The sequence below is a fragment of the Jaculus jaculus genome, chromosome 1, assembly GCF_020740685.1.
Source record: "Jaculus jaculus isolate mJacJac1 chromosome 1, mJacJac1.mat.Y.cur, whole genome shotgun sequence".
Classification (NCBI taxonomy): domain Eukaryota; kingdom Metazoa; phylum Chordata; class Mammalia; order Rodentia; family Dipodidae; genus Jaculus; species Jaculus jaculus.
Window position 1 is genome coordinate 268,976,563 of NC_059102.1, and position 24,639 is coordinate 269,001,201.

The 24,639-nt window shown below is 43.6% G+C and overlaps 1 protein-coding gene across 2 annotated transcripts in view; it reads right to left on the bottom strand.

Annotated features, from left to right (window-relative positions):
• Nucleotides 1-24,639, bottom strand: part of Cdyl2 (chromodomain Y like 2) — a 222,778-nt gene that overhangs the window by 17,027 nt on the left and 181,112 nt on the right. For both annotated transcript variants that reach the window (XM_045141491.1, XM_045141492.1), the window contains exon 3: nt 8,284-8,501. In XM_045141491.1, the coding sequence (XP_044997426.1) occupies nt 8,284-8,501 (218 nt within the window). The remainder of the gene's footprint in view (nt 1-8,283; nt 8,502-24,639) is intronic.

Here is a 24,639-nt window from a genome sequence, read left to right on the forward strand (position 1 = left end):
ATTAATAGCATATTAAATGGAGCTAACAGGAAAATTACATGATCTGAAAGATCTCAAACAAATGGCCCAATTCTAGAGCAGAGAACCTAATGAAACTATGAATGAAGGGGTCAAGAGGAGCATGTTCAAGAAGGCATAAAGGAGAAGTCTTCTCTGAATGCCATGAAGAACGGGGAGAGGGAGTTCCCCAGGAGATCAAGGATGGCAATGTATGACACCACAGGTCTGCTTTCTGTCTGGACACATGAGCACAGGAGCAGGGCTGCATTCCGCTACCTGATGTCTCCTGGTTTCGAGATTGCTGCAATCCTCGGCTACAGGCCCTCCCTCCCACTCCAAAGCCACTCATAGTCAGCCGTCTCCCTGATTCTGACTAAGGACCCTGCGATGACAACGGATGCACGGAGGCTTTCTAGGATAATCTAATCTCCTCAATCACATGCAGCTGAGGAGCACCAAGACCTCTTTGACATGTAACCTACCCTATTCAAAGGTTGTGGGGTTGGGTCATGGACATCTTAGGGAAGGGTCATCAATCTATCTAGCATAGACTGAACTACCATAAAGAAAAGAATAAAAGAACTACCACAAAAAGGTAGAGAAGAGGGTGGGAGAGTAGCCTTAGCAGTTAAGGAACATGTATGTGAATCCTAAGGACCCAGGTTCAATTCTCCAGGTCCCATGTGCCAAATGCACATAGTGGCACATTCATCTGGAGTTCATTTGCAGTGGTTAGAAGCTCTGGGATGCCCACTGTATCTCTCTGGCCTCTCTCTATTTCTAATAAATAGATGAATAAAAAAATTAAATTTAAAAAGATAAAGAAGAACTAATAAATGAACAGATCATTTTTAAATTTTATAATGGAAAAGAAAAAAGAACATTTTAAATAAATTCAAGGGAACAGAAAGCTCATTTTAAAAAGACATACATTGTACAATATGTATAATTCAAAACAGCAATATCACTGCCAGATAAGGTAAAGGAATATAGTTTTTAAAGCACTGGGAAAATATCTGTCTAGCTAATTTTTTACCATTTTAACTATCATTCAAAGGCAAGACTAAAAACTCAGTATCTTTACTATAACAAAGTTTATCACTCCCAGACCCTAAAGAAAATTAAAAAGACGTATAAAGTTCAAATAGAAAACAAGTATTTTCACATTCTGTTAAAGTCATAAACACTCACTGAGGAAAAGAGCACTGCCAAGGCCACACTAGGAGAGAGAAGACGAAGAACAGTTACAAACTGACACAAACAAACTTCACGTCATCCCTCCCATAATGTGGAATCACGTAGGTAACCCACATGTGACCTTCACATCCTCCCTCAAATCTTCTAAACCATGTGCACACCTTTATTTCCTCCTTCCCGTCCTGTGAACCATGTGGATAATCTATATGCACACCTTCACTTCCTCCTTCCCATTCTGTGAACCGTGTGGATAACATACATGCAAAACTTCACTTCCTCCTTCCAATCCTGTGACCCGTGTGGATAATCTACATGCACACTTTCACTTCCTCCTTCCCAAACAGTGAACTATGGGGATAATCTATATTCACACCTTCACTTCCTCCTTCCCGTCCAGTGAAACGTGTGGATAGTCTATATGCACACCTTCACTTCCTCCGTCCTATCCTGCGAACCGTGTGGATAATCTACATGCACACCTTCACTTCCTCCGTCCTATCCTGTGAACTGTGTGGATAATCTACATGCACACCTTCACTTCCTCTGTCCTATCCTACGTGGTTACCTTCACTTCTTCCTTCCCATCCTGGGAACCATGTGGATAATCTACATGTACACCTTCACTTCCTACTTCCCACCCAGTGAACCATGTGAATAATCTACATGCACACCTTCACTACTTCCTCCCCATACTGTGACCCGTGAGGATAATCTACATTCACATCTTCACTTCCTCCTTCCTTTCCTGTAAACCGTGTGGATAATCTACATGCATATCTTCACTTCCTACTTCCCGTCCTGTGAACTGTATGGATAATTTACATGCACACCTTCACTTCCTACTTCCTACTTCCCACCCAGTGAAACATGTGAATAATCTACATGCACAACTTCACTTCCTCCTTCCCATCCTGTGAACAGCGTGGATAATCTACATGTACACCTTCACTTCCTCCTTCCCAACCAGTGAACTGTGTGGATAATCTACATGCACACCTTCACTTCCTCTGTCCTATTCTGTGAACCATGTGGAACTCTACATGCACACCTTCACTTCCTCTGTACTATCCTGTGAACTGTGTGGATAATCTACATGCACACCTTCACTTCCTCCTTCCATCCTATGAAAAGCATGGATAAACTATATGCACACCTTCACTTCCTCATTCCCATCATGTGAACCGTGTGGATAGTCTACATGCACACCTTCACTTCCTCTGTCCTATCCTGTGAACTGTGTGGATAATCTACATGCACACCTTCACATCCTCCTTCCATCCTGTGAACAGCATGGATAAACTATATACACAACTTCACTTCCTCCTTCACATCCTGTGAACCGTGTGGATAGTCTACATGCACACCTTCACTTCCTCCTTCCATCCTGTGAACTGTGTGGATAGTCTACAATCACACCTTCACTTCCTCCTTCCTATCCTGTGAACCGTGTGGATAGTCTACATGCGCACCTTCACTTCCTCCTTCCTATCCTGTGAACCGTGTGGATAGTCTACATGCACACCTTCACTTCCTCCTTCCTATCCTGCGAACCGTGTGGATATTCTACATGTACACCTTCACTTCCTCCTTCACATTCTGTGAACCATATGGATAGGCTACATGCACACCTTCACTTCCTCCTTCACATTCTGTGAACCGTGTGGATAGTCTACGTGCACACATTCACTTCCTCCTTCCATCCTGTGAACCGCGCGGATAGTCTACATGCACACCTTCACTTCCTCCTTCCATCCTGTGAACCGTGTGGATAGTGTACATGCACACCTTCACTTCCTCCTTCCATCCTGTGAACTGCGCGGATAGTCTACATGCACACCTTCACTTCCTCCTTCCATCCTGTGAACCGCGTGGATAGTCTACATGCATACCTTCACTTCCTCCTCCCATCCTGTGAACCGTGTGGATAGTCTACATGCACACCTTCACTTCCTCCTTCCATCCTGTGAACCGCGTGGATAGTCTACATGCACACCTTCACTTCCTCCCTCACATCCTGCGATACGTGTGGATAGTCTACATGCACACCTTCACTTCCTCCTCCCATCCTGTGAACCGCATGGATAGTCTACATGCACACCTTCACTTCCTCCTTCACATCCTGTGAACCATGTGGATAGTCTGCATGCACATCTTCACTTCCTCCTTCCATCCTGTGAACAACATGGATAGTCTACAATCACATCTTCACTTCCTCCTTCCCATCCTGTGAACCATTTGGATAGTCTACATGCACACCTTCACTTCCTCCTCCCATCCTGTGAACCGCATGGATAGTCTACATGCACACCTTCACTTCCTCCTTCCCATCCTGTGAACCGTGTGGGTAGTCTACATGCACACTTTCACTTCCTCTGTCCTATCCTGTGAACTGTGTGGATAATCTACATGCACATCTTCACTTCCTCCTTCCATCCTGTGAACAGCATGGATAAACTATATGCACAACTTCACTTCCTCCTTCAATCCTGTGAACCGTGTGGATAGTCTACATGCACACCTTCACTTCCTCCTTCAATCCTGTGAACTGTGTGGATAGTCTACAATCACACCTTCACTTCCTCCACCCATCCTGTGAACCGTGTGGATAGTCTACATGCACACCTTCACTTCCTCCTTCCTATCCTGTGAACCGTGTGGATAGTCTACATGCACACCTTCACTTCCTCCTTCCTATCCTGTGAACCGTGTGGATAGTCTACATGCACACCTTCACTTCCTCCTTCCACTCCTGCGAACCGTGTGGATATTCTACATGCACACCTTCACTTCCTCCTTCACATTCTGTGAACCATATGGATAGGCTACATGCACACCTTCACTTCTTCCTTCACATTCTGTGAACCGTGTGGATAGTCTACATGCACACATTCACTTCCTTCTTCCATCCTGTGAACCGCGCGGATAGTCTACATGCACACCTTCACTTCCTCCTTCCATCCTGTGAACCCCGTGGATAGTCTACATGCACACCTTCACTTCCTCCTTCCATCCTGTGAACCGCGTGGATAGTCTACATGCACACCTTCACTTCCTCCTTCCATCCTGTGAACCGCGTGGATAGTCTACATGCACACCTTCACTTCCTCCTCCCATCCTGTGAACCGTGTGTATAGTCTACATGCACACCTTCACTTCCTCCTCCCATCCTGTGAACCATGTGGATAGTCTACATGCACACCTTCACTTCCTCCTTCACATTCTGCGAACCGTGTGTATAGTCTACATGCACACCTTCACTTCCTCCTTCAATCCTGTGAACAACATGGATAGTCTACAATCACACCTTCACTTCCTCCTTCACATCCTGTGAACCGTGTGGATAGTCTACATGCACACCTTCACTTCCTCCTTCACATCCTGTGAACCATTTGGATAGTCTACATGCACACCTTCACTTCCTCCTTCACATCCTGTGAACAGCGTGGATAGTCTACATGCACACCTTCACTTCCTCCTTCACATCCTGTGAACTGTGTGGATAGTCTACATGCACACCTTCACTTCCTCCTTCACATCCTGTGAACCGTGTGGATAGTCTACATGCACACCTTCACTTCCTCCTTCCATCCTGTGAATCGTGTGGATAGTCTACATGCACACCTTCACTTCCTCCTTCACATCCTGTGAACTGTGTGGATAGTCTACATGCACACCTTCACTTCCTCCTCCCATCCTATGAACCGTGTGGATAGTCTACATGCACACCTTCACTTCCTCCTTCACATCCTGTGAACCGTGTGGATAGTCTACATGCACACCTTCACTTCCTCCTTCCATCCTGTGAACCGTGTGGATAGTCTACATGCACACCTTCACTTCCTCCTTCCATCCTGTGTACCGTGTGGATAGTCTACATGCACACCATCACTTCCTCCTTCACATCCTGTGATCCGTGTGGATAGTCTACATGCACACCTTCACTTCCTCCTTCACATCCTGTGAACCGTGTGGATAGTCTACATGCACACCTTCACTTCCTCCTTCACATCCTGTGAACTGCATGGATAGTCTACATGCACACCTTCACTTCCTCCTTCAATCCTGTGAACTGTGTGGATAGTCTACATGCACACCTTCACTTCCTCCTTCCATCCTGTGAACCACATGGATAGTCTACAATCACACCTTCACTTCCTCCTTCACATCCTGTGAAACGTGTGGATAGTCTACAATCACACCTTCACTTCTTCCTCCCATCCTGTGAACCGTGTGGATAGTCTACATGCACACCTTCACTTCCTCCTGTACACCCTGTGGTACCATATGGATAACCTGTACACACATCTTCCATTATGCCTAACCATCCTGCAGGATTATGTGGATAACATATGTACACCTTCATTTCCTCATACCTATGTTGTGGAACCATGTGGGTAACCTGTTTCACACCTCCACACTCTTCTATCCTTCTGTTGGCCCATGAGGGTAATTGAATATATGGTGCTGGACAGAAAATGTCAGCTGTCCATGTGTATCAAGTCTTTTCAGGTCCTGCTGCTCTGTTGAATGGACACTATTGCAAACCTCTCTACCAGGGTATAGATGTTTATTTTGGCTCTCATGTTTAAATGCCCTGTGGGTCATTTAAACTCTCTGCTTCCAGAAACTAACTCTCACCTACCTCCTATCTCTCCAGCCCATAATTGAGTTCTTATCCTAGTTGTACATGTGTTTCGCTGAGAGACAAATAAATGAAAACTCTGGTGTAAATACATCAGCTGAAATTCCTTGCATGGATTGGAGGAGCTCTCTGCGCAAGACTGTAGAAGAGTGCATGGGACAGAAAGATGATCCAGGAATGGTGAGTGAAAACTTTTGGACAAGTGGGGAAACTGAAGACAAAGTACAGGAAGGAGGAAATATTGGATGTTTCAATCAGAAGTAGGCACACAGAAAGGCCCTGTGGCAGGTATCCCATGAAACAAAGCTAGGGTGACTGAAGAACACGTTAATGTGAAACATGAAATGAGGTCAGACTGTGACAGCCTCACAGGCCCTCCTACGTGTGACTGCTAACCAAAGTAGTCAGAAGCCATGGGCACAGCTGGAGAGAGAGAGTGTGTGTGCGTTTATACACACACATGTGTGTAAGGGTGACAATCACAGTTGCATTTATAGCAATTCTTTTTAGCTTCCCTGTGGAGAAAGCATTACAAGGCAGGAAGTGTAAGTGGGTAGTTAACAGTCAGTTATTGCAGTGATCCAGACAAAATAGCCTCTAGTTGGACCCTAAAGTTTATGATGGAAGTAGAGACATAAACATAGGAGAGTGATTAAAGAATGAAAGAGAATAGGCATTGGGGAAGCACTGGATGATCACATAAGACAATAGAGGTGTGACAGGCACACTTTCATGGCTGGCCTGTCTATGTGCATGCTGGGGTGATTTTGGCTAAGGCTGAGAGCATCTGAGGAATCAGACACCAGGAGTGGGCCAGGCTCCTCTCCTGGCAGGGAAGTGAACAGGCTTTTACTGTAAAGACTCTTGTTTACACTGGCTCTTTCCTGAAGGGACATTTTTCCTAATCTGAGTTCTGAGCTATATTACAAACAACAGAAAAATCACAACTGATCCTCAGGCTTCATAATTGAGTCAATGCATCTAGTAACATACAAATTTCTGCCTGTATGGCCAATGTAACCAATGCCACATGTACAACTAGGATAAGAACTCAATTATGGGCTGCAGTTAAAGGTGCTGGCTTGCTCGCCAAGACTGAGAGCCTGATGACTCAGGTTCAATTCCCCAGTACCCACATAAAGCTAGATAGTGGTGCATGTGCCTGGACGTTGTCTGCAAAGGCAGGAGCCCCTAGTGTTCCCGTGCTCATTGTCTTTCTGCCTCCCAAGTAAATAAAAATATTTTAAAAAATAAGTCAATTGTGAGCATGAGAGGGTTGTCTTCTTGTTCCCCATCTACGAGCAAGGGGAGCACCAGTGGGTATGAAGCAGTCTCTGTTTCATCTCTGATATGGGAAGAGCATCTTTTGATGAGTGCTCATGGGCTAGGTGCTTGGGGAGTCTCTACACACACTATATGCAATCTCCCAAGGCAGATACTGCGTCATTTCTATGAATTAGGTGAGGTGGCTCACAGAGACAGTTATTTTACAAGGCAACAGAAGCAGTAACACAGTGGAAACAGGATTGGGACCTAGGTCTGCTAGACTCCCAAAGCTATACTCCTTCTCCAACACCACCTCTTAGTTTCAGGGTAATCTTTCAGGACTGCTTTTCCCAAGCGGCCAGGCTATACACCTAGTCAATCCACTAAAATTGATTGTCCACTCATTTTGTAACTAACCAATGTTTATTTGAAATGCAATTCACTGCAAAACATGCCCAAGGCTGGGCAGATGAGGCCCGGGGCACTTCAGATCAGTGCACCACAATGTGACTTCCAGGATGAGCAGGTACCAGTTACCACAAAGCTGCTCCAAAGCAGCAGAATGAACTGAGAAATGTCACCTTCCTTCAATTTATGGGAGGAAAATGCTCTGCCTTTTTAAAGCATACTTTTAACAGGTAGTGAAGTAAAAAAAAAAATCCAAAAACAATTGGTCTCACGTGGATGTGTCATGATGAGCTTAAAATAACACAAGTTCAGGTGTGTGAACATGTGAAGCCAATGGTGTGAACCCCTAAACAGAACCAATAGGGTACTTCTGCACAACAAACAGGAGCAGGATCTTTCTACCAGAAACCACCAGTTTCATAAACCCCCAGAGCTTGGCTCTTCCCTCACAATCTGTCTCCTGATTGCCACATCCACAACCCCATAAAAGCCATTGTGTATAAATCATAAAGATAAGACATATGTTCACCAGTTCAAGGACACAGCATCTCCCTTCTCCCTCCCCTTTGGGGCCTCTTTGAGGGTACGAGATCTACTGGGCTGTCCTATCAAGCTGACATAGGAGAGCACCCCCCAACTTGGCTGTACTCCCCACTATGCATGGCTAGCCTTCTGGACTTCCATCACTATTATGGCAAGGCATGACACTTCAAGGACAGGAGAGAGGGATCTGGCATGAGCTGTCTACCCCCCTCACCACACCCATTTACCTCAGGTGTCAAGGCGTTGTTATCGGAAGTCTGGCTGGACAGCAGGATGTGCGTGAAGCCCTCTTCCTTCCTCACCACGATGTCTCGAAACCGACAGTTGCTTTCATTCTGGCGGACGCTGTACCTGAGCCTCTTGTCAAAGACATAGTCCTTCTCTGCCTCCAGCTTCCTCTTCACGGGGCTGTGCAGGTTCAAGCCCCCATTGGTCAGAGGAGAGCCTTCCAAAGTCAGATAAGCAAAATGAGAAACTGGCCGGAGCTACACTGCCACAAAAGTCAACCACAGATGTCTGGATTTTCAGTGGAAAGGCTCAGAGATGGCTGGGGTAAAGAACGCTCTCTCCTGGGAAGATGAAGGGGCTATGACTTAAAACTTGGAGCTGGGGAAATATCCCAGCTGGCAAAGTATATGGACTTCAGTCCCAAACCCCAGCACCTACATTAAAAAACAAAAACAAACAAACAAACAAACAAAAGACTAGGCATAGTGCCATATGCCTCCATACACCTGTAATTTCAATGCTGGGGAAATAGAAAGGAAGGCCCCTGGGGCTCACAGGCAAGCCAGTGTAGCCTACTTAGCAAGTTCTAAGCCTGTGAGAGACTCTGTCTCAAAGAAGGTGGACAGCACCTGAGGAAAGACACCTAAGGTTGTCCTTTGGCCTCCACGTCTTTGTGCATACACACAAATACATGCTACATCTTCAAATTTAGAAGAGGATCACAGGAGCTGTCAGTAAGAGACTGGCCTCAAAGTGGTCATGACCCTGCTCTGCAGCACATCTTCCTATGAGCACCCTGCTTAGATTCTCAGCAACTGAGAACCCACTGACTGCTAGAGAATGAGGAGCCCCATCGCTTGGTGGACATCTGTGGCTGACAGAGAGTTATTAGCAAAGGTAATACTAGCAACTGGCCTTCATCCAGCCTGTACTATACATATGCTAACTACCTCCCTCTGACACTACAGAGTCATTATCCCCTCAATATGAGAGCCAGAGATGAGAGCCCAGTGATTAACTTCAGACCTTGAGGACCAAACCAACAGGGTCCTCATGCCTGTTTTTAACTCTTTCCATTCAATTAAAATAATACTGCACTTTTACATATTATCTATTTTATCATTAACCAATGGCCAGAGAACGTCCTAGCTAAAATTATGAAAACAAAATAAAAATGAAAACAATGCAAACTTCAGCTCCTCAATGATCCAAACCTCTTTCAACACAGGTCTGGGAAGAGGCTCACATATATATTTTCAAAAAGCTTTAGGAAAAGGAAGGAAGAAACAAGTTACCAAGTAATTACTATTGATGCTATAGATATTAAAAGGATAATAAAGAAATGCTATGCTCATTTGATAGCTTAGATAAAATGGACTAATCCCTTAAAAGATTGAAATGTCTGAAGTATACACCTGGGGAAACATATCACCTGAACAGGCCTTTACCTAGTCAATAAACTGAATCAATAATTAATCATCTTCTACAAGACAATGAGTCAGACATACTGGCAAACACCTGTAATCCAAGTGTTCAAGGAGCTGAGGCAGGAAGATCAGCTCAAGGTTAGTTTCGGCTATTCTGTGAGACCCTGTCTCAAACCCCATCTTGATCATGGAAGTCCTAACTAGGGTATAAAGGTGAGAAAAGGAAACACCAATGATTGTCATTGAGAAAAAAGAGAAGCATGACAATCATGTACAGATGACAAGATTTTTCATGTAGAAAACACCTGGAATTAATAAGCACATGCAGCAAGGATGCAAGGTACAAGGTGAATATCCAAATCAGCTGCTTTCTCACATCCCAACAACCAGCAAAGGGACTGTCATTTAAAAAAGTACTGCAGGGTAGAGAGGGATGGCTTAGCAGTTAAGGCATTTGCCTGTAAAGCCAAAGGACTCAGGTTTGATTTGGCAGGACCCACGTTAACCAGATGCACAAGGGGGTGCACACATCTGTAGTTCATTTGCAGGGGCTGGAGGCCCTGGTGCACCCATCCTCCCTCCCTCTCTCACTCTCTCCTTTTTTCTCTGTCAGATAAATGGATAAATAAAAATAACATATTAAAAAATACTAGAGAACTGGAGAGATGGCTTAGTGGTTAAGGTGTTTGCCTGCAAAGCCAAAGGATCCTGGTTTGATTCTCCAGGACCCACGTAAGCCAGATGCAAAAGGGGACACAAGTGTATGGAGTTCGTTTGCAGTGGCTGGAGGCCCTGACGTACCCATTATCTCTCTCCCAGCCTCTTTCTATCAAATAAATAAAATACATATATTTATATTTTTTAAAATTACTACATATAATAGTACTCAGAACATGAAATACATGCAAGTCTGGTACAATATATACAGGATCTACACTGAAAATGACAAAACTTGAATTAAAGACATCAAAAAAGGTGTACATGAACAGAGATTTATGCTGTGTTCAGACCACTTCACACTCACAAGATACCAATTCTTCCAATTTGACCTACAAGTCCACTGTAAACCTAATTAGAATCCCAGCAAGCTATTTTATAGATGGTGTCAAACCAGACCAAGAGTAGCCAAAACAATATTGAAAAGTACAAACAAACTTGAAGGACTCCTACTACCGACTTCTAAGACTTAAAATAAAAAGCCAAGTCAAGATAGTGTGGGAAAGGTAAAAGAATGAAGACATGGACCAATGGGACAAAACAGGAATAGACCCTCACAAATACAGTGATTAGCAAAGGAGACAGAAAAATTCCACAGGGAAAAAGCTTAAAAAAAAAAAAAAAAAAACCCTGTGAAACAAATGAATGTCTATTTTCAAAAGGAAAAGAGAGCCCAGGGGCTGGGAGGTGGTTCAATCAATGAAGTGTGTGCCCTACAAGCATTAGGACCAGAGTTCAGTTTCCGGCAAACATGTAAAAACAAATGTCAGGCATGGTGGCATGCACCTGTAACCTAGCTCTGGGGAGCCACAGACAGGAGGAACCCTGTGGTGCATGATCAGCAAATCTAGCCTGAAGATGAAACTAGAGGTTGTCCTCTGGCCTCCACACACATGTGCACACATGTGAATGCACACATTGCCACACCTGAACATGCATATATACACACTTAAACAGATAAGCTTGACACAGCTTAGATTTCACACTTAAAAAAAAATTAGCTCAAAGATGGATCATAGGCCTAAGCATAAAAAGCAGAAACTATAAAAAGTTTAAAAGGTAATAGATAAAACCCTAGGGAACCTTAGGTTTGGCAATGAATTCTTAAGATGTAATATCAATAACAAGTTTTATGAAATAAAAAAACGGATAAAGTGAACATTATTAAAATCTTTTGTTCCTCAGAGAGCACTGTTGAAAGAACCAAGAGATAAGAGCCATACTGCATGGAAACATTTTACAAAGCATATATGTGAATGATTTCGTATCCAAAATACACAGAGCACTCTTAAAAAGCAGTAAGAAAACAAACAACCCAACTCAAAATACAGCAGGAGATCTAAAAAACCACCTTGCCAAAGCTCATGTATACATAACAAACAAGCATACTAAAAACTGTGTGCCATCACTCCTAATGATTTCTCCAACCATCATGCATTCATGTGTGTTCATGTGTGCACGCACACATCTATAAGCCACTGCACAGGAGCTGGGCAATTAGAGCAAGGAAAGGAAAGCCATGAGACACCATTATGCACATTCTGGATCCACAAAGGGACAGAACAGTGACACTATCCACTGCGAAGATAGAGAACAACAGGGACTCTGTTAAAATGTCTGAAGGAATGTGAAATGGTACAGCTACTTTGGAAGGTAGGTCGGTCTTTTTTATGAGTGTGTATGAACAACCTTGGGGAGTTTTGGTTCTCTCCTTCCACCTTCTTCTCTCTCAAGGGTCTCTTGTTTGCTGCTTGGAGGGCCAGACTAGCTTGTTCAGGATCTTTGGGATTCTCCTGATCCTGCCTCCTATTATCACAGGCAAATTGGGATTACTGACACGTGCCACTTTTGAAACTGAGTTTATGTAGGTCCTGGGGAGCTGGGAATCCAAATTCCAGTGACAAGTCTTACAGAATAAGCCCCTTTATCCACTGATCCTTCTCTCCATTCTTTTTCTCTCTCTGTCTCTCTTTCTTTTTCGAAGTAAGGTCTCGCTCTAGCCCAGGCTGATCTGGAATTCACTATGTAGTCTCAGAGTGGCCTCTAAGTCGCAGTGATCCTTCTACCTCTGCCTCACGAGTGCTGGGATTAAAGGCGTACACCACCATGCCCGGCCTCAGCCTCTCTTTTTTTCAAAAGCTAAACACAGGGAGCTAGATGGGTAGCTTCGTGGGCAAAAATGCTTGTCAGGCAAGCATGAGGACCTGAATTCAGGTCCCCATAACCCACATACAAGCTAGGCATGGTGGTGCACACCTGCAATCTCGATGCTTGGGAGACAAAGACAGGCAGGATTTCTAGGGTCTACTGGCTAGCTAGTCTAGCTGAATCAGTGAGCTCTAGCTGAATCAATGAGTTCCAGGCTGATTCAGTGAAATAACTTATCTCAAAAAAAAATAATAATAAGGTGGAGAGTAACTAAGGAAGACACCTTGCTCAAAAGACAGGGATGGAAAATGACTAAGGAAGACATCTGATGTCAACCTCTGGCTGCAAACATGTGTGTCTTCACACACAGGAACATATATGTAGACATGCATGCATACCAAGCACACACATAGCACAAGCAAAGCAAACAATAGTCTTAGCATGTAAGCAGTCATCATTTGTAGGTATTTAAATGTCAAGCCTATCTGGAAATCTTATAGCCACAAAAGAATATGAAACAAACAAAACACCACAGCTTTCTTCACAAATGCCCCAGGCTGGGAGCAGCAACTTTCCTTCCTTTAATAAGTGAATGGATAAATGGATGGGCATATCCAGATAATGGAATATTATTAGGTGATAAACAAGAAGCTAGCTATCAAGCTATAACAGTGAGTGGATTTCAGCATACATCACAAGGTAAAAGAAGAGACTATGAGAAATTCGTATATCATATGATCCCAATGACTTGACATTCTAAAAAAAGGGCAAAACTATGCCAATGGTGTGAAGATCAATGTCGCCAGAGGTTCCAAGGAAGATGAAAGTTAAAGAGGTAAAGCAGAGGAAAATTTTTAGGGCAAGGAAATGATTCTGTATTTTACTACAATGGAGAAGTCATTAAGCACTTGTTAAAACCCAAAGAACTTTACAGAACAGAGTGAACCTTAATGTATGCAAAGTTAAAAATATCATTTCCAAGCTGTCGGAACCAGGATGGAATACTGAATGTCACAAAAGAATCAAGGTGTTAGATATGTATGAAGTGACCTCCCAGAAGGTTCTGGGGAAAGGTGGTGACCTAAGTAGCTTTAGGAAGGAGAGGAGTGTATGCAAAACAAAAGGACATAGGCTTTGCTATGCACTCCAGGGATATGGCTGATTGCCCTGAAGGAAGGTCTCAAAGTTCTGAAATTGAAGAGTTCAGCAAATAGGTGTCAGGTGGGAGGGGCAAGGTGTTCACCACTAGAGAAGGCTTTATAGATCAGCAAATGGTGGCAGCTAGAATGACACAGGAGGCAATGGATTATACCTGACAGACATCACAAGCAAACCCGTGCTAATCTGGACAGAAATGCTACACAGAACTGTCTATGAGTAGGTCCACACACATGCATGTTACCTTGCTCTGTAAGTGAGGGGGGCCATGATCAGTGACATCCCAACCACAAAGAGCATGTGGGACCCAGATCTAGGTTTTCGGTACCATTCCCAACAAGAAGCACCAGGGACCCTGGGGCCAACTCAAGAACTAGGATGAGAAGCATACAAGATGAGTTTCCTGACTGTGGACTGAATGTGACCAGCTACTTCAAGCTCCTGCCATTGTACCTCCCCTGCCAATGATAGACTATAACCTCAAACTTTAAGGTAAAATAAAGCAATCCTCCATCCTTTCCCTTTTCTCCCCTCCTTCCCTTTCTTCATTCTTTCTTTCCCGTGTTACTTCTTGTCAGGCATTTAGTCACAGCAATAAGAAAATAGCTAATACAAGTACACCAACACTGACAGGGCCAATGGGAGGCTCAAGGGACACATGAGCCCAGTAAAAATCCCCATGGCTAAAGCTGCAATAATTTGAGCAACAAAATCAAGTACTAGGTTACAACTGAAAATATAAAATAACTACCTATGGGTCTACATTGACAAAAATAAATGATGCAATGAGCAAAAGATAATAGGATGGGTGGGGAGGGCGGGGAGGGCATCGAAGGGTGGAAAACAGTAATCTGGACACAAATGGCAATGGTACCATAAAATTCTACTTCCTAAAAGACCCTTACAGGAAACACCTGAACCACAAGACACTGGAGAGGGTAGGATCAAGACTAACCTAATCTTCTACATCTTCCCTCCCTCCCTCTCCCCCTCTCTCCCCTCTCTCTCTCCTCTCTAACTCTTGTATATTAGTTATGTTTTTCCTCAATTTCTTAGTGGGCACTGACCTGTAACCCCCACTTCCAGCTTGGGGCTACCATCCACAATGAGCTTTTGATCAGAGAAACCTACAAGGTTTCCCAAAACAATGACAGACTTCCGTCAGAGTACTTGATGACCCACCAAAGGCCAGTGGTAAGACCCTATTGCTGAAGACTCCATACACAGCTGACACGTAAAATTGAATGGCATGGCTGGAATCCAGGAGAGAGTCAGTCCCCAGACAGTCAGCGTGTCTAGTTCTAGAAGGTGCTACATGGGTGACTGGGGGAAATGACCAATATCTGTCCAAGCAACTCATGGTCTAACCTAATTCGCAACAAATAACCTGATGTGATGCCCACACAAGTGCAATAGCGGCACACAGCCATGGTGGGGAACTAACTGCTCTTGATTTGGCTAACTGATCCCCTCAGTGGTACGAGACCCATAGCTGGAGCTGGGAAACAAGTCAGAACCATACCCAAACATAAGCCCACTCTCCAATATCAAGCTACCATCAATCATGGGGTACAAGAGGGCCTATACCTATCAAACTCTCTATCAAAAAAGTAATTGTTATCTCAATTTTCCAGGTGCTAACTTACTCTCCGCTGGAGAATCTGCTTCTCTTTTTCAGATAGATGCAGATCCTAAGGCGAGAGCTGCCCCAACATACCTCAAAAGGGGCCCGACTGAAACTAAGGACAATTGGCAAAACAAGCAAGGGTGATGTTTTCCTGATGAACTGGATACCAGCACAAAGGGGAAGGAGACCAACACAGAGAAAAATCAACTCCTACCAAATCAGAGAGCCAGAGCCTCAGAGGCCCCCAACACCGCAGCACTGAAGCAGACCAAAAATGAACCCAACATGGCTCAGAGAAATTTTGCGGAAGAGGGGGTGGAAAGAATGTCAGAGTCACATGTTGGGTCATGATATGCAGAGACATTTATCGTACCAATAACCGTGGGCTAACTCTACAATGCACGACCCATTTACATCAATAAGGAGGGTCCAATGGGAGGGGGTAGATCATGGATGAGCCTAAGCAATGGTACCAAACTGCCTGTATTTGCTGAAAAGAAAACTAATAAATTTAAAAAAAGAAAAAGATTTATACCAAAAAAAAAAAAGATACAGAAAGAGAGGTAAATCTCTTATGTAAAATAATTCCAAATAATTTTTTTTTTGAGGTAAGGTCTTGATCTAGCCCAGGCTGACTGAGAATTAACTGTGTAGTCTCAGGCTGGCCTCAAACTCAAGCAATCCTCCTACCTCTGCCTCCCAAATGATGGAATTAAAGGTATGAGTAACTATGCCCCTAAGTAATTTTTATAAATATTCCAGCTTCAAGGAAATGAAGTATAACTACTCATCTCTCAGTTGTGGGCTGTTTGGTGACTGGCTTCCTAGGGTGTGGAGGGCCTAGGAAAGGGGAGGGAGGTATAAACACACAATGGAGAAACATAACAAACAAACTTCAGGTAGGTGACCATAGCTAACACTGCAGTGACAAGCCACGCCACACTCACAACACAGACCCTTGATACAAATGTGATGAGAAGGGCACTTATCCCTTGGGGCCTCCCTCAAAATGTACAACACAAGTGTAACTATGAGAAAACCACCAAAGGAATCCTAGTGGAAAGACATCCGACAAAATACGTTACACTCTTCTAAACTAGGAAGGTCATCAAAAAGTCCAAGAGGTTGTCACAGCCCAGAGGAACCCAAAGTCACATAATGACTAAAGATAGCATTTGGGTATGAGTCTAAAATATGCATTAGGTAAAAATTCAAGTTATGAGCAAAGTATGAATGGACTTGTTTTACTTTGTGGCTGTAACTGACCAAGTCTCTGATCAGAAGGAAGGAAGGGCTTGTTGTGGCTCCAGGGACAGAGTCATCATGCTGGGAAGGCATGGAGGCAGGACACAGGAACTGGCTGATCATACTGCATCCAATCAGGAAAAGAGAGAAGAAACAGGAAGCAGACTAGGCTATAACACCTCAAGGCCCACCCCCAGCAATACACCTCCTCTAGAAAGGCATCAGCCTCTGAAGGTTCCACAATCTTCCCCAACAGTAAACACATGATCCTATGGGGGACATTTTACATGCAACCAACAATGGACTTTAGGTTTGGTTTGGTTTTGTGATAGGGACTCACATATCCCAGACTGGCTCACTAAGCAGCCTAGGGTGACCTAGTATTTTTGATGTTTCTTCCTAGTCTGTCTGTATGCTGGAATTGCAGGTATGTACCAATATTCCAATCTGATGTAGTACTAGGGATCAAGCCTAGGGTTTCATGTGTGCTAGACAAGCACTCTTCCAACTGAGCTATATCCTTAGTTACCCTAGTCTTTAATTACATATCAATATGGATTCATCAATTTTAATAAAGGTTCCATGCTAGGATGATAAGAAGTAAATGGGAGAAATTGGTTGGGGAATGTAGGAACTGTCTGTTATTGTTCCAATTTTTCCTTGAAATTCTGAAACTACTTAAAAAGTAAAAGTTATTTCACTTATCTATTTATTTGAAAGAGAAGGGAGGAGAGAGAGAGAGAAAAAGGAAAATAGAATGGGCACGCCAGGGCTTCTAGCAACCTAGTGGATCTGGATTTACATGAGTACTAGGCAATCTAATCTGGGTCCTTAGGCTTTGTAGGCAAGTGCCCTAACTACTTGGCCATTTCTCCAGCCCCATGAATGTTAAAGAGTTTATCTTAAAAATTAAGTGCCATGTGATTCTGAAATGCAGATAGGTTTGAGAACTCCAGATAGTGAGTCACACACATGCAAGAGTCATGGTCACAGGGATATATGGCTGGCCACCATTGCTGCTACTGTTACCCAAGAGCCAGACTTCGAGAACAAGATCCAAACAGCCCAAGGTTTCTCCATCATCAGATCCAATGCTGAGGAGGGCTAACCACCTTGAGCACTCCAGAGAACAATGGGAATCTTGATGATGATGATAAAAGATCTTAAAATCTTATGGATTTGACTCCACTTTTGCCTGGGGTAAAGGTTGGATGGAAAGAGGTTTTCAGAACACAAGCATGTCACTTGAGGGGCCCTCTGCTGCCTTAGCTGAAGCAGACTTGAGTTATAACTTTACTCTTTATGTAGTGCCTCCCTGTCTCTCCCAACCCTGACTCCTGCACCATGAGCAGGACAAGCAGAACAGTCTCCTCCTTTAGAGACACTGAAGGACCACAGGCCCTTTGTCTCCCACTCCCCATTGCCTTCCTGGCTCTGGGCACACAGACAGAGTCATGTGGAGTAGAAATGGCCTCTCCCTGTAAACCTTACAGAAAGAACAAAGCTTCATTTGTTCTTCAGAAGTCCTCTCTGGCTTCATGACCCCATCATGCTCTTGCATGACATACTAACCCCTCTGGTAATCTTTCCTCTCAGAAGAAATCCACCTCAATGTTTCTTGCAACCAAAGTGGCTTTTTCAGTCAATATTTCTCTTACTACTTGTGCAGGGTTGAGGTGCTACAACATGTAGGATGAAGCTGGATCTCGAGGGTGACCTGGCTTGGTTTTGTTCACCTGGGGAAGAAGAGTGCAAGGAAGCCCACAGGAGTACATGTGCTAAGCAAGCTGCCTGGCTGGGATAGGAAAAGCCACCACCCACACTGAGACCAAGCAGGAGAACAGCAGGTCCCAAGGCCTGACCTGCCCCTGCTCAGGAAGACTTCTGTGTGAATATGGCTTGGACACAACTCCACTTTCTGATCTATTGAGGAAAGAGCAAGGTGGGAGGACCCTGAGAGGAACACACTTAAGAGCAAAGCATAGTGAACAGTGAACCAATGGTGGCTCTTATTTGATTAATATATTTTTTACATACTGATAATTTTTTTTTCACTGAAACTGGCAGTGAGAGTCTGTCTCCAAAGAAGGCAAGGCACACAGAGAACCCCTGCTCAGTTTAATAGCCATTGCACCTGGAAGCCCATGTGCTCATCATCCCATAAGGTCAGACTACTCTCCACTAGATCTTATTTAAAATGCTAATAAGCAGTGTGCCTCAGACTCTTACTTTTTAAAAACCTTTGTATGCATGTGCATGGTCCCATGTGTGCCACAGTGCATGTGTGGAGATTCCTTGCCCTCCATCTTGTTTGATTTATTTGAGGCAGGGTCTCCATTGTTTGCAGCTGCTTTCCCCAGGCTGGCTGGTCCATGATCCTCTGATTCCCCCATCTCCTGCTTCCCCAGGCCGGCTGGTCCACAATCCTCTGATTCCCCCATCTCCTGCTTCCCCAGGCCGGCTGGTCCACGATCCTCTGATTCCCCCATCTCCTGCTTTCCCAGGGTGGCTGGTCTATGATCCTCTGATTCTCCCATCTCCCCCTCCCATCTCATAGTGCTGGGACTATATATATATATGGCATATATATGTGTGTGTGATATGGGTCTTTATATGGGTACTCAGGATCAAAACTCTGGCACTCATGTTTACACACCAAGCGCTTTATCCACGGAGCCATTTTCTCAGACCCACAGGGTGACTCTTAAAATCAGAATCTTAGAATCTCAAGCTCCAAAGCCAAAGGTCAAGATCAGGAAATGCTCTGCCAAGTCCCTAAGAGGCTAGTCACTTTGCAGAGCAGGGTGCTGTGGGCATGAGAACTGCAGGACATGGAAGAGGTGCCCCATGTCACCTGCCCCTTCTGGGACGCTCTCTCATTTGGTACTTTTCCATTGCTCAAAGCAACCAGAGCTTTCTGTCAAACATCAAGATGTGGTTCCTGTCACCTGGAAGGATGATTTAATGAACTTTGGAAAGTGAACATGAGCATTTAATTAAAAGGCTTGTGTTGAGGGAGCTGTTTCTTCAGGGATAACCTCGAACTTTTAGCAAGGCAGAAAGGCTGCCTGATCCAAGCTGGCCAGGGTTTCTGCAGCAGCCTGGTGGATTCTGCTGGTCACAGAGGGTTCTACCCATTGAGTAGTCAGACACTTGGAGCTTGTGTGTGTCTACACTTCCCTGGCTGGCCAGGCAGAATGTGTAACAAACTGTGTAACAAACTATAGCTCCATTCTGAGCACTCTAACTAAATCAGCAGTACTGTGGAGTGGCCACTGTGAGTCCATCTTGCAGGTAAAGAGAAGAAGGATTATAGCCACACATCTCATTTTAGCCCTTCCTTCAAAATCTAGTGATAATCAACTCGCTGTTTTACAAGGTGACAGGGTTCCAACTTAGAGAACCAAGCTTCCCACACTCATGGAGACTGCTTTGCGTGGGAGAGACGAAAAGTTAGCAAGTAAACTAACACTCGAAGTAATTACAGATTGGAAAGCAATAGGGTGTGTGATAGAAGATAATGTGGCTATGTCTCTGGACTCCAAATCTATGACCTTCCTATCAGAGACACAATGAAACAGCTCCAGAGAAACAAGAGCCTGAAACCCTATGACAAAATAACCCTTAAAACCACCCAAGGAAAACATAAAACAGCCCTGTGATTCTAGAGTGATGGTGGGCAAATGGGTGGTGATGGCTTGGGAAGGAATGGCACTGTCAGGCCAAGAAGAGGCAGACACCTCCGTGGGAGACTGGGCACACGTTACCATGACGGCACCATTGCAGTTGGGCCTCTCTCCCCACAGATGGATGTAGCAGAAAGCTACCACGACACTCCAGCCCTTTGCCTCTACCTAGCTGCTCTTGAGACTTTCGTTTGGGGCACTGTGCCTCCCTCCTGAGAGAGGGCAAAAAGTTGGCAAGGAAGGCAGCATGGGACCCAAAAGAAAAAAAGAAATAAGAAAACTTGGAAATAGGTCTTTGAACTCGGACCACAGGGAACACCAGCCCTGCACCTACTAATTGGAGAAGCAAAGGGAGCTACAGAAGCCTTGGTCTCCTTGTTCCTGAGATGGGGATAAAAGGGCTTATTCTCTAGGGTTTCTCTCAACTTGGGCAGTAAGGAGCAGACAACAATGTGCCTGTGACCCTCTAGGGGTTTACCTCATGACAGCTGAAGAGCAGGGCACCCATCACTTCTCTTGTGGACATGTCCAAAAGCAGACAGGAAGCTCCTTAGAGCAGGAGGAGCTTATTTTGGCTACAATCCATCACAGTGGGGAGGGCATAGGTGTAGGACAGCTTTACTCCATGGCATTGAGAATCCTCCTGCCTACATCCCAGTAGGTCAAGAAGCAAAAAAGGTAAAACACCTATACTCTGCTGAACTTTCTCCTTTCCCCCTTTTGGTTTAGTCTGGGATGCTAGCTCATGGGATGGTGCTACCCACATTCAGGGCAGGTCTTCCCTCACCATGAATTCTCACTGAAAACACTTGTACAGACCCACCCACTGGTTTGACTCACTGTGATATATTCATTTCCTAGCCACTCAATTTGACAATCAAAATGAACCATCACAGATACCAAGGTGCTCAAACCAAAGAAAGAGGCAGGTAAGTTCTCAATACCAAGCCTCCCCAACCTACACAAGGCCACAGCTGGGCATCCTAGTTCCAGAGGGGAAGAAAGGTGCTGCTGAGTCCAGCAATCAGGGGCAGTCCACTGATGGATAGTGCCTGCTTTCCAAGGTCCTCTTTTGGGCTACCAGGCTGAGAAGCATGTTTGTCTATCTTCCCTGTGACCCACTGTTCCACATGTGAAACAGGCCACACCATGGACTATGGGCAAGTCAAAGAAACAATGCTGCTACATTTCTAGGACAGAGGAAACTCCCATCATGCAAGCTTCCTTCCTTTTGGTCTCTCCAAGCCTCCCTTTGAAGTGTAAGGAGTATTTCCCACAAAGAAGGCTCAGTAAACACACTTGGGACACAGAGCCTCTGCTTTAAACACATAAAATACAAGAGAACCTTAATGAGATGACACTGGAATCCCAAACAGATATTCATCTCTGGGCAAAAGGGCAGAATGTCCACACACAGCAGCAGGGTTGGGGGCAGTGAACAGTAGGAAAGGGCTTCTTTCAGGCAACAGGGACCCAAATAGCTTCCCTGCAAAGTGGGGGAGGGGACCCCAGTCTCAGGATTATCAGCCAGGGAGAAAACTGAAATCCTCTCCCCACCTTATGAAGGCAGAGCAACTGACAGTAACAAAAAGACATGCTGGGTAGTGAGAACTCTAGGCCAGGTGGTTGCAAACTCAAAACTATAGAAACGATCAGGGAGAAAGCAAGAAAAATAAAACAAAGCAAAACACTTCCTCTCAAAAGGAGCCAACACCACCAAAAATTCCAAAGCACATAGACATCTCATGCCTAGAAAACCAGCCAACAAAATCAATACTGGAAACATGAGTTACTCCAAATAAAATAAAATGAATATCATGAGACAGTCTGACAAGGACTTTAAAAGAACAATGTTTCAAATGCTCAAAGTGATAAATGTAGGAAAATATGCACTTAAAGTAAGCTAGAAATCTTCAGACAAAGGCAGAAAGAAAAAAAAACAGGACAGTGAATAGGATCTTGAATAAATTAAAAAGCAAATGACAAATAGTGAAAAATATTTGTGTATCACAGATAAAGGACTAGTATCTTTAAATTGCAAAAAGCTTGGAAACATGGAGGATAAGAAGACCACAAAGTACCCCTGAAACAAATGGACAAAGACAAAGCAATCTACAAATATAACATCAAAATGGTCCTTAGAAATAAGAAAAAAAAAATCTCAGCTGTCCTCAAAAGAATAGTACAAGTTAAAATTTATAATAAAAGAACTGAAAATTAAAACATCAAAAACCCACTCACTGCTTCCATTTAGCTCAGTAAAATCTCAACATATTGACAATAGACTGCTGCAGAGAATGAGAGGTGCTGAACATTTTACTTATTGCATTGGGGTGCAAAAAAATAAACAATTACTAGGGAAGATAGTTTGGCAAATATCTGACAATTTTTTTCTGTACCCACTCTCAATCTAGTGATCGACCTCAAGCAATTTAACATGAAAATATACCTCCAAAGGCACAAAATATGCATACATAAGATTTTCCTTTATAGCATTAATTACCATAATAAATATTTACTACCTAAACATCCAAACGTGAGCTAGTAGGATAAACCAAAGCACATCTACATGATGGAATATCATGCAGCTGTAAGCAAGGAAAAGTGCCATCTGTGTACCCTAATCTGAGGTGATTTAATGACACCAAGTGAAGAAAGGAAAGGTACAAAAGTAGTTTATCTTAGTGTAAGGAAGATGGAATTTGTATAGGCTGAGAAAATGAGAAAACATATGATACAGAGAAACAGACTAAGAGGCGTATAGATATGGGATACAGGTAGACTAGGAAGATTTTGATGAGGTAAAAATGGATTTGGAGGCATCTGTACAATTTAAAAAATTATATGGACCTTCTCTTTTCCCCCAGGCTTCTATTGAGTGCAGGTGCCAATTTTCTCAAGCACCCTCTCCATTCCCCCTCATCCAGGCTGCCTCTGATTAGCCTAGTGAGTTCTAAAATCAGCTTTTCTCTGGAATTCACACTGTTCCCCCAGGATGCTGCCAATCAGCCATTACTGGGTTCAGGTATCAGCTTTCCTTTGGTACCCTCCCCATACATCCCAGACTTGTGTTGACTAGCCATTGGTGAGTTCAGGAACCAGCTTCTCCCTGGCATCTTATCTGTTCTCCCTAGGCTGCCAAGAATATGACACTGAACTAGTGACAAAAAACGCATGATCATCTCAATAGACATAGAGAAGGCCTTTGACGAAACTCAACATTCATTCTTGATTAAAAATGTTAAAAAAGCTGGGCGTGGTGGTGCACGCCTTTAATCCCAGCACTCAGGAGGCAGAGGTAGGAGGATCGCCGAGAGTTCGAGGCCACCCTGAGACTACATAGTGAATTCCAGGTCAGCCTGAGCCAGAGTGAGACCCTACCTCGAAAAACCAAAAATAAAATAAAATAAAATAAAATAATAAATAAAAATGTTAAAAAAAATCACTGTGGAAGACTAGGGATGGAGTAAACATATCTCAACATAATAAAGAGTATAAATAACAAACTTACAGCCAATAGTATACTAAATGGAGAAAAATTCAAAATATTCCTACTAAGATGTGAAACAAGACAAGGGTGTATAGTCTTCCACTTCTATTTACTATAGTTACTGAAGTCTTAGAGTTATAAGACAAGAGAAATAAATAAAAGAGATACAAATTAGAAAGCAAAAAGTCAAACAATCTATCCTTATTTGTAGATGATTCTATACATGAAATATCCTAAATATTTCACCAGAAAACTCCTAGAGGTGATAAACACTTTCAGCAAGGTGGAAGTATACAAAATTAACAGTAAATCAGGAAATCTGTAGCCTTCCAATGTACTAATGAGCAGTTAGGATTTTGCCTGGAAAGCCAAAGGACCTAGGTTCAATTCTCCAGGACCCATGTAAGCCAGATGCACAAGGTGACACATTCATCTGTAGTGGCTGAAGGTCCTGGTGTGCCCATTCTCTCTCTCTCTCTCTCCTCCCCTTTCTCTGCCCCCCTTCCTCTGTCTCTCAAATACATAAATACAAATAAAACAAAATGTAAAAATAAATTTTAAAAAACTTAAAAAAAACACTAAAGAAACTGAGGAAGACACTTGAATACGAAAAGCTCTCCCATGCTCACAGACTAGAAGAATTAATATGGAAATGGCCATCTTACCAGAAGCAATATACAAATTCAATATATTTTAAGTCAAAATTCCAGTCGCAATTTTTATAGAACTAAAAAAAATTCTTAAAATTCATATGAAGCACAAGAAACCCAGATAGTCAAACAATCTTCAGAAAGGAAAAAAAAAACTTCTAGAAGTATCACCACATCTGTTTTTAAGTTATACTATAGATATATAGT